Raw genomic sequence first — 10724 nt, 5'->3', positions numbered from 1 at the left:
TATTCTGTGTTGTAGTAGAAATCAATATATTTGAAAATGTAGAAAAAACGTCCAAAAATATTTAATACATTTCAGTTGGTATTCTATTGTTTAACAGTGCGATTAATTGTGATTAATTTTTTTTAGTTAACTGAGTTTAATCAACAGCCCTACTTTATATATTTGTAATTAAAAATAAACTACAAAAAGCCCCACTGCATCAATACAATGTTTTATTGTCAGCATGAGGCCAAACACCAGCTGACCCCTTACTTGTTTATTGTCTCTCTTGCTCCATAACTTCTCTGTGTTCTTTATTATTTTATTTTTTTAGAGAGTAAGATTTTTTTGTGGCAGGCACTGAGACTACTTTTGGATTTGTGCAGCACCTAGCACACCATGGCAACAGGCAACAAATAATAATGGGTGGGCTTTTTCAATAGTATCCAGGTGGTTTGTTGGCACAAGTCTCATTGACTTGCTGTGGGATTTGCGCTGCTACATCACTTCAGCACCTTTGCAAATTCCACCCAATATTGGACAACTCCAGGAGTGAAAGCCTGGCCCCATTGAACTAAATGAAGGCTGGCTTTCACCTCAAGTGTCTATATAATAAAGTCCATACATCTAGTCATTCCCTTTCCATTCTCACCATAGATTTCTGCAACTCAGTCAATCTACTATCTTGCAAATATCATCTTGTCTTGTTCCCCTTAACATACAATGCCACAGGCAAAGAAGAATTCTGCCTCCTGAGTGACAGAATGTATCTTGGCGCTCACTTGTCTGTTCACATAGGTCATGGTCATATTGCAACAAAAGCTCAACACATGTTCATCTTTGAAGCCCACCTAGTCCAAAGTTCCAGGCAACTGAAGTAGCTGATTGTTATTATTTTACTGTCTATTTTCCCAGAACAGAGATTAAACCCACATGAACTCTTCACATTAGAGTTGGTCAGAGAAATTTTAATGAAACCGTAGTTAATGGAACTGCTTGCTCCGATGAAGACTGACGTGTTTCAATTTTGCCAGAATTTCATTTGGGAAGAAAACTGGAGAAAAAGTTCTGCCAATGTTGAAACATCCCAGTGTGACACTTTCTGAATGAAACATTTCAATTTTTCACTTTTTGTTTTTATTTTGTAGGCTATTATATTGTAGAATAGACTATGACATTTTAGACATGGAAGTCAAAATTGAAACACTTATCTCAACTCAAAATAAGTCCCTCCTCCAGAATTTTCCTCTGTGGAGAATTTCAAAATGTTTGAGTTTTCATTCCTATTTGGAATAAAACCAGATGTCAAAATCCTTTGCAAAATGTGACTTCCATCCTCTGCACAACTCTGTTCCTCATCCTTTCAAACAGGCATCTGTCACCCTGCAAACTGAAAGCTGAGGAAGACAAAATGCCATGCCTTATTGCCATTCTATTTCTGGCAGTTTTTCTAGCTTAAGTAATTCAGCAAAGCCTGCCTTAAGCAACCACCCAAGGGACTCGCAAATATCTGTTGCCCAGTCGAGGTGGCCTTTGACGAAAGGTTGAACAAAACGGCTCTGGATTTCTTGGGGGAAATTCTTCAGTGGTTGCTTAAGACAGATGTTCCGTAATTGAGGTGGATCCACTTCATTGGGAACCAGATGTTTGCCTTGAATAGGGACAGTGCAGTGTGCCACCAACTCCTTGGTTTGAACACAGATTGCTCAGACTCAGTGATTTATTTTTTTTTCTCTTTTTTATTGCAGGCATGAATACAGGAACAGGTAAACAGCTGAGCCGTAAAAGCCTCTCTCAAGCCAACTTTCAACTGAAATGTCATTGTACTCCCTCTCTTGATACAGGCTGCTGCTCAGCTGTAACACGCTGATGTCAGTAACCTTGGCTGGAGCTGCTACTCAGCAGCCTCAGCAGCAGCTGCCAGAGAAGTGTTCCCCTCCCCATGTCACCAAAGAATTTCTTTACGCACTTAACTTTACAAAGCACAGTTGTAGGGCTGATCTTACATGCAATCAACAGATCAGTCTCAGAATATTTATGGCAAACGCCTTGAACATCAGGACATCAAAAATGAAATAACAATATTCCATTGTATAATTCCAAAGAGTAGATGTCTGAAACCAGTGGACCACAGATATATCCAGGAAAAAAAAATGAAAATGAAGGATTTCCATAAACAGTACAAATAAACATGATGCTGCCTCCACCAAAGCATTTCACCCAGTTGCTGGCTCTGTTTGAAGTGGCTGAGTTGGCAAACTCTTGCAGGGGAAACGCGTACCCCTGAAGCGAAGACTTTAAGGAGGAACTCATTTTTAAACATTGTCTCGCAGGATACAAATATGGTTGTAATATCAAAGGCTATACATACTGTATCTTCTGATACTAATTAAGAACCTTAAACAATGTTTCCAAAGAAAACTTGGCCATTTTACTTGAAATATGTAGTTCATTTTAGGTGGTCAAATGGGTACCCCACACAGGGGAAAAAAATCCTGTTTGAGAGAGATTGCAACATGGGAAAATACTTGTTTAGCCATTACATAGACATTGCCTAGCTTTTGAAACAACTAATCTTACTTTTGCTGCCATCATCAAAACATGAAGCTGTGTGTTGCCACCTAAACAAAGAAAACGCTTAAGGCCTCAAAGTTTTTAAACTGGGCTCTGATTGGAAAGCCATAATATCAGTTGGTCAAAACTGAGATTTGAGATTAAATCAACCTTCAACAATAAACTTTGCTCTTTGACCACCATAGGCTTGGATTAGACCAGGATTTAAAGGTATGTTGTTCAAAAATGTTAGCTAACGTGTGCTAATTTACATGTTCTAAAAGTGCAGTGCAGAGAAGGTACGGTATACTTCAACACTTGCTAACATTGTGGAGTTAAAATCTACTGGGAAGCCTAGATTTCAACTGGACCAGTTTAGCACATGTTTACTGCCTTGTTTACACTAGAGCTTTTGCTGATACAGTCTAACACTACACCTCTCAATCCTAGTCCAGACAAGGCTGTGTATTAAAGGGGTAGATCACACATGGGTGAGGAATTGCTGAGGTTTGGCTAAAGGGTGTGTGCAGGAACTAAAAATACGATGGAATTGTACAAATGGAAATTTAGGTTTAATATCAGGAAAACATTCCTAACAGCCTGTAGAATAGTCTCCCGAGGGAGGGCGTGGAAGCCCCATTGCTTAAGACATTTAAAATTAGACCAGACAAACATCTGAGAACATACTGTGAGGAACAATCCTGCATCAGAAGGGATTAAGGCCCAGATTTTCAAAGCCATTTAGGAGCCTACCACCCATTGAAATCAATGGGAGTTAGACACCTAAATACTTTTGAGGATCTGGGGCTCAGTGATCTGGTAAGACTGTTCCATCTCTAATTTCCAGGAATCTAAAAAAATGGACGGTGTCCTTGTTCTTTTTTCAGCTATTCCAAAGCATGCCCAGTCAGTTCAGATCTAGAATGGCGACAGGGCATCTTAGTGCATGGTTTCAGTTTTCCTGTTCTGAAAGTTTCAGCTTGAGAATTCTTATATACTAGGACTACCATGCTGTTCTGTACAAGAACAAACTCGTAGCTTATTTATCTGCCGGAAAAACGAATGGGCTATTCCCATCTAGCATTCATTCTATCTGAATGCTTTGGTCCTTGTGAATACATTGCTTAATGCAGCTAACCAGGAGCAAGTAGCCCCAACCAAAGCAGGTTCCAGGGTTTCCAGCTGCCCATAATAGCACTCTTGAATAAGCGCACAGCAATCCACGCAATAGAAAAACCAGGGGAGTGTTGAACCACTGAGCTATCTTCTTAGGTCCTTTCTCCTTGATAACCTTTGGGAGTGGCCAGTCGCACATTCTTTGAATTATCTTTGCATGCAACTGATGGCTGCCTAAGAACAGGTAGGACAGAAGCAAATAGTGGAAAAGTGCAGTTTAGGTAACTCCATTCTTGGAGTTATTTTTGCTTCCTGTCTCTGAAAACAGTGGCTGCTATAGGAACCTTTTCTTATTTGTCTTTAGGCTGCTCTCTTTTTATTAGTGACCAGGCAAAAATTATTTTAACCTGTGGTGCCTTAGACTGGAGTGCTCCTTCCTCCACAATCCCTCTGAATGAGGTGAGGAAAAGATTAGTGGCAGAATGAAGGCCTAGTCTTTTATTCCTGAAGCGTTCTTTGCCTCTGTGATTTCTTCAGAGGGAGATAATATTCCCATTTTTTAAAAATTAACCTTAGATTGATGGAAATGGATGTACAAAAAGTGTGCCACCAAATCTGTTGACATAACTACAATTCCGCTGTACAGTGTACCAGATGCATTTTGATTATGCAGCAAAGTCTGTCGAGTACTCAGAAACATACCAGCCAGACATCTGGGCACTTGTACAGATCCATGGGCCTATTCTGTATGTTAAAGCATTTCATTACAGGATGCATCCCAGATTTCTTCCTGACACTGATGCCACTTACTTTAGCTTCATTTTATAGCTATAGAAAAGGTTCAAAGTTATCGGACTTTAATTGAAGAGCCTTCTGTTCATTTCCTGCCTCAATGAATATAAAATAAACAAGTAACTTTCTGTCTCCAAGTTGCAGTCAAGAGTCCTAAAATGCACTCAAGATTTTTCATATTAAATGACCATAACTAACACTGAGAAAATTGAATCTTACTATACGCACTCCCTACCTTTAAAGCCAACAGGCTGGTTAAATTTAGATAAATCTATGGTCGTTGGTATCAAATTAAGGGCATCTTTTTATTTTAACAATACTAAAAACAGGAGAATCTACTGTACAGGGTAACAGAAAAATATAGATCTTGGGCCATATAAAACACATACAAGGTGTCTGTTCAAAATCGCGTGTTGTAGCTCATGATCAATTGTTGTCAGCTTTTTAAATAAATTACCTATTCTGCACTACTAAAAAAGGGAAACTATAGGACAGTTTTATAGGAAATATGATCTATAGTGTTATTATATGACCTTAATACCATAAACCAATTGTTTAAGGCTCTAATCCTGCAAACACTTACATGCTTAACATTAAGTAAGGGAGTAGTCCTGTTAATTTCAGTGGAACCACTCAGTTGCTTGATGTAAACATGCATGGATACATGCATGCAAGTGTTTGTAGAATCAGAGTCTTAGTTAAAACTGGTTTCTGATTCAATGTTTTTGATTTAAAGATAAGGGTGTCAACAGCAAACAACTTTGAACCATGGAAGTTTTTCTTTACCAGGAATACAATATGATTTCTTTTATTGTCAAATCAAGATGACATGATTTTAGGCAGCACTGATATATCTCTATATATCTGAGTAAAGATTAAGTTAGAAATTTGATAAGACAGCCATTTATTTTTCAGCAGAGACGAAGAGTCGTAGGGTTAAGATATAATAATCATTTTTCTGCTTTTAAAAATGATTCTTTAACAAACAGCAGTAACTCGGTGCAATTTTCAGTTATACAAAATGACATTTTCTATGTTACTATCAAAATATTCTGCATAACATTAATCTCTGTGCAGTTATTAACATATATACAGAACAGTGTTTCTCAGTAGAAATCAGTATGTTCCTTGCTGATAGTTTTTACCTTAGATTTACCAAAACCAAACCTAAAATTCATTTTATAATAGTAGAAAATCCTAATACTCATGATAAATAAAGGACTGAAGGTTTATTTCCCAGCAGTAAATGAATAAAGAAACTCCTCCAAGTTAAAGTCAAGCCGAGACTTAATTGTAATCAACTGTGATGAATCTGAGTGAGCTGGGAACATAACACATTTTCATGATGCATTATGTTGAGTACACAGAAGTGGAGGAATGTAAACAGACAGAAGGCACATGAAAGGCCCCGATCCAGTCTCCATGTGATGAAGTGAGAATTTCATAATTCTGTCATCAACAGTCTTTTCATCATCTTCTCTCTCTCGAGTTCACGCCTCAGAGTCTCAGCACTGTGTAATTAATGCACAAACAGCCAATTATGGGAACAACAAAATGCCACATATTTCAATTAAAAATAATTAACATTTTTAAAGTACCAAGGGAAGGAGAAAGGTTCAGTTTGATTCAGTGAAAAAGCTGAAAATAGATGGTTGAGTCAGAAGTGAAAATCATTTGACATTTTGAGTAGTAAAGAAAAGCAACCAAGGGGGGAAAAAGCATGAGACATTTTAGGGCTTACTCCTTCTCCCCACAAAGCCACTGATAAAGTTCCCATTGACTTCAATGAAAGCAAGATTAAAAGCTCAGTTTCTTGTTAATTGATGTAAAAGCCATTTAAAAAGACTTGTATTGCAGCAATCTGCTCCTCAGGGCCCAGATCGCCTTTCAGTTTCCTGCATGGTTTGGTCCTAGAGGAGGTTTCTTTTTCATTACATAGCCTACAGCATTATTTAGTGTGCACTCAAGTGAATGGGAAGCCGAGCTGGATTAAGTGCTAGAGATCTTGCCTGGGATCATGGAACGATGTTGCTGTGATGTTGTCACACACTGGCTAAGAAGCACAAGGAGTAGACGTCTCCATAAAGCATTCTGGTCCAGGAGGAGGAACTGAGCAGGAAGAAGCTGCTGTGAAGCAGCTAAGCATTCCTCCTTACACAGGGAAAGGGAGGAAGAGGAGTCTACCCAAGCCCATCCATGCCCACAGCCACCTGACTGGACCATGCCCCCATCTCAAGTGGACATCTAGCGTTGGTGGTGTAAGCACTGTGGGATGGAATGTTACCACTGCTACTCCTGCTCAGCCAAACCTGGGGAGAAGGAAGGCTGGATCTGCTGCTGCTCTTCAGGTGGCTGGTATGGGGAAGTGGCTGTAGACTTCTGCCATTTTTAGTCCTTGAGTGGGCTCAGGCTTTCCCCCCAGTCTACTGCCTCTCTGCATCTTCAGATGAGCCATGCCCCTCCCTGTCTATTCCCTCAGTCCGCTGCTGATCCTAGTGTTTGAGTGGCTAATGCCCATGCAGCTCATGGTTACTGCAGCCCCTTAACTATGGCCAAGGAGGGAGAGAGCTTTGTTACCATCTCCTCTGATGACCCACCAAGTCTCCTGGTTCTTTACATTTCTGGCAGACCATGGTGGGGACTGTGATGGGACACGCCCTCATCCCACTGACCGAAAAGGCTAACGAGCATTCCTGCACTCAAGCAGCACCAGTTAGACGCACCTGCAGAACATGCTCCAGCTGAAGAAGGGCAGCTTCAAAAGGTGAAACTTGCCATAGAGAAGGGGGGAAGTTTACCCTGGAGGAGAAGCTGCCAGGGACTGCTAGTGAGTTCCAGTAGCAAGGGGAGCTCAGCCTGAGGCAGCAACTAACCTTTCCTTTCCCTTCCCACCCTTGATTGTGGACACTATAAGCCTGATACGGGCAAAGGGCCCGGGAGGGCTGCTCCCAGCCAGTGACCTGTGGTGGGACCTGGGGAGTGTCACCAGGGAATAGAAGCAATTGGACACAGAAAGGGCCCTGGAGTGAGCTGAACTCCTGCCAGGAACAGAGAACTCGCCCGCGAGTAGGGGCTCCTGTAGGCGACACAGGTGCAAGAGACTCAAAGAGCCTATGGCCGAGGCCAGGCTGAGGGTTGGCCCACTACTGGGACCTAGTACAGGAATTATAGGGGTATGTGAGGGGACCCTCTCCCCGGAGCTCTTTGGGGTAGCTGGGTCTGAGGGAGTGGGGCTGCTGCCATGACACATACAGCACATTCTCTGGGTCTGCCAGCACCCCTATTTGAGAACTAGGGGGGATTGCTGGAGAGGAGAAGAGAAGGAAGTGGGGGAGAACACTATGCAGGTAAAGACAGAGGGAGGGGAATGAAGCAGGCAGAGGGAGAGAGAAGAAAAGAGGGAATGTCTTTAGAGTTTACTCTTCAGAATGTGCCAGGTTCATGTATAACTGCTGCAAAACTGCCCCGGTCCTTTTTTAATTTTGGCCTTTGGAATGGACCAGATTTCACCAAATGGCTAGTATTTTCAAAACTTTTGCTCAGGAAAGAATCCTTCAGAATCTCTCTCACCCGTTTGCTGAATATTTTGTGGGCTATCCAGAAGATATTGCTAGGGTGACCAGATGTACCGATTTTATCAGGACAGTCCCGATATTTGGGGCTTTTTCTTATATAGGCACCTATTACCCCTCACCCCTGTTCCGATTTTTCACACTTTCTATCTGGTCATCCTAGATATTGCACAGGCTGCTTGCACCTACTGAGCCAGCCCTGCCTTCAGTCTCATGCATCTTTCATATTCTTTCATTGTTAACTACTAGTAGCTTGAGAGACACTAAGAGCACATGAGTAGATTTATTTATACATTCTATAAAAGGGCAACCCTTAACAACAGTTTATGAAGAGGCACAAGTGCACGCTGGGAAGTAACGATGGTTAGCAGCACAAGAGAAAGACGCAATAGTTAGGATTTTTCTTTTTAGATTAAGCGTTTTGTGCAAATTTTAATGCAGGGATCAGCAACGTTTGACATGCGACCTGCCAGGGTAAGCCCCCCCGGCGGGCCGGGCTGGTGTGTTTACCTGCTGTATCTGCAGGTTCGGCCAATCGTGGCTCCCACTGGCCATGGTTTGCCGTCCCAGGCCAATGGGGGCTGCGGGAAGCAGCGACCAGCACATCCCTCAGCCCGTGCCGCTTCCCACAGCCCCCATTGGCCTGGGACGGCGAACCGTGGCCAGTGGGAGCCGCGACTGGCCGAACCTGCAGATACAGCAGCGCCAGAGGTTGAGCAGTGAGCACCCCCTGGCCCACTGGAAAGTTGGTGCCTGTAGCTCCAGTCGGTGCCTATACAAGGAGCCGCATATTAACTTCTGAAGAGCCACATGTGGCTCCGGAACCACAGGTTGGCCACCCCTGAAATAGACAGTTTGGCTAATTCAGCACTCATCAGTCTCTAGAGAAGAAAGATTACCATTAGAAACAATTGTAAGATGGAAGAATTGAAAAAGAGTAGGTTTTCTGTGGGAAGCTGGAACATGCTTTTTTGCTATTTCATGCTATAAGAAGAACAATTGCAACCTGACACTACTCTGAAAATTCAGCACCTGGTATTCATCGAAAAGAGTATCTATTTCTCAGCCCTTCCCAGTTAGCACTGAATTTAGAGAAACAGATTGCGACAGCAGTTGTTAAAAACAAACCAGTAGTTCAGGGGAGGTGATTTGTCTCAGAAAAAATGGCACACCCTTTTCTCTCCAGGCCAGTGGTTATGGAGGTGGTGTGTTTGGCCTTCAGAGGAGGGCAACTGCTGGCTGAATCACCAGTTAGGAGTGGCTTTCAATTCAGAGAAAGTTTCTTATGCTTTCCACTTGTCCTGAGGTAAGTACCAAATGGCAGCTGACTTTACACATTAGTGGAAATTGTAGTTTAGGATGAAAGGCTCAGCGGGTTCTTTCCCATTACATTTATGATAGAATAAAAGAAATTAAACTCTTGGGAACCTAGAGAGAGACACAGAGTACTGCTATGAACTGCTCAATACCTGTCTGCCAGAGAAATAGGTTTGTGTGATGAATATATCGTCTGCACTGTTGGGGTTGGGACGGTCTCTGCCAAGGACCTCATTGCAAGTGAAGGCGATACTGGTGGTAACAGCTTAGGTGATGACTGCACAGCACAGCACACTAATTTGCTGTCTATAAATTCTGCCTAAGAAGAAAATAATGAAAAGGATAAGTTAGTTTTGATTTTTTCCGCCCACTTTCTCTCAAACACTCGTTATCAGCAACTTTCCTCTAATAAAGAGGGAAAAAGAGAGATTGCCCTATAGTTGCCCAGTGGCCTTTTAAGAACCAGGAAGCAACCCTCATATATAATGAAACAGACACTTCTTCTTTGGACAGAGATTCAACGGTTGTGCACTGATGACAAGTCTGACTATAAAGTCCACTGTGTGAGACTGAACTCAGTTCACGGTACATTCCACACTAAATATGGACCCATAACCTATAAACATGCTGTTTATCACCATTTTATTTGGTTTAAACCTGATATGGGGAGCTGACCAGAAGTGTCCTCTTGAATAGAGCCCTGTCAAAATGAACTCGTAGGTCCCTTGACAACTGGGCATTTTATTAAAGTCGAGTGTGCATGAGTCTGGGTCTAATTGTTCTGTGTAGTGGAGCACACCCGAAAAAAAATACCCAGTGGCAACTAGCAACAGACAATGTCATATAAAATGTACAGAACCACAACAAACTCCCGACTCTTTCTCCATACTGCACAGCTGATGCTATGGCATCACAAATCCTGCAACATCAAAGGCTGGGCATCCTGTCATTCCTGAAAAAAATGACACTGACCCACTGTTTGCACAGGACCATTTAATGACAAGCAGGGAGCAGCCTGTGTCTGCTCGCGCGTTACCGAGTTGATAGGAATGTACAGTAGCGGCAATCTTTCAGTGCTTCAGAATAGTCCCGACATGTTCGTGCGATTATCAGCTGAGTTTTTTTTCTTGACAACCTGTTCTTTGAAGCTTGACTCAGTCTTCACAACAGGAGGAAGAAAAGTCAGCACAACAGGGAGGCAGAGAATTGTTATCCAGCTATTGGACTATGTGTCTTTTTTCATCACTTTTCAAATTATGTGAGCTACTTATGATGAACAAATACTGAATGGAGACACTTGTGCATTGGGATACAATCTGCAGGTTAAATCAATGGGTGATCCAGGAAGAAGCTGGAGTCGGGTCTTTTTTACATTTCCCAGCCTCTCTTTTGACT

At 42.1% G+C, this 10724-nt stretch overlaps 1 protein-coding gene across 6 annotated transcripts in view; it reads right to left on the bottom strand.

Annotated features, from left to right (window-relative positions):
• Positions 1-1698: 1698 nt before the first annotated feature.
• Positions 1699-10724, bottom strand: part of EPB41L4B (erythrocyte membrane protein band 4.1 like 4B) — a 246907-nt gene continuing 237881 nt past the window's right edge. For all 6 annotated transcript variants that reach the window (XM_073332657.2, XM_073332653.2, XM_073332656.2 and 3 more), the window contains 2 exons: positions 9482-9648; positions 1699-5951 (listed from right to left, as the gene is read on the bottom strand). In XM_073332657.2, the coding sequence (XP_073188758.1) occupies positions 5882-5951; positions 9482-9648 (237 nt within the window). In that variant the 3' untranslated portion in view covers positions 1699-5881. The remainder of the gene's footprint in view (positions 5952-9481; positions 9649-10724) is intronic.

The sequence above is a fragment of the Lepidochelys kempii genome, chromosome 2 (genome assembly GCF_965140285.1).
Source record: "Lepidochelys kempii isolate rLepKem1 chromosome 2, rLepKem1.hap1, whole genome shotgun sequence".
NCBI lineage: Eukaryota > Metazoa > Chordata > Testudines > Cheloniidae > Lepidochelys > Lepidochelys kempii.
The sequence above is the reverse complement of the archived record's forward strand: the minus strand, read 5'-3'. Positions and strand labels throughout refer to the sequence as shown.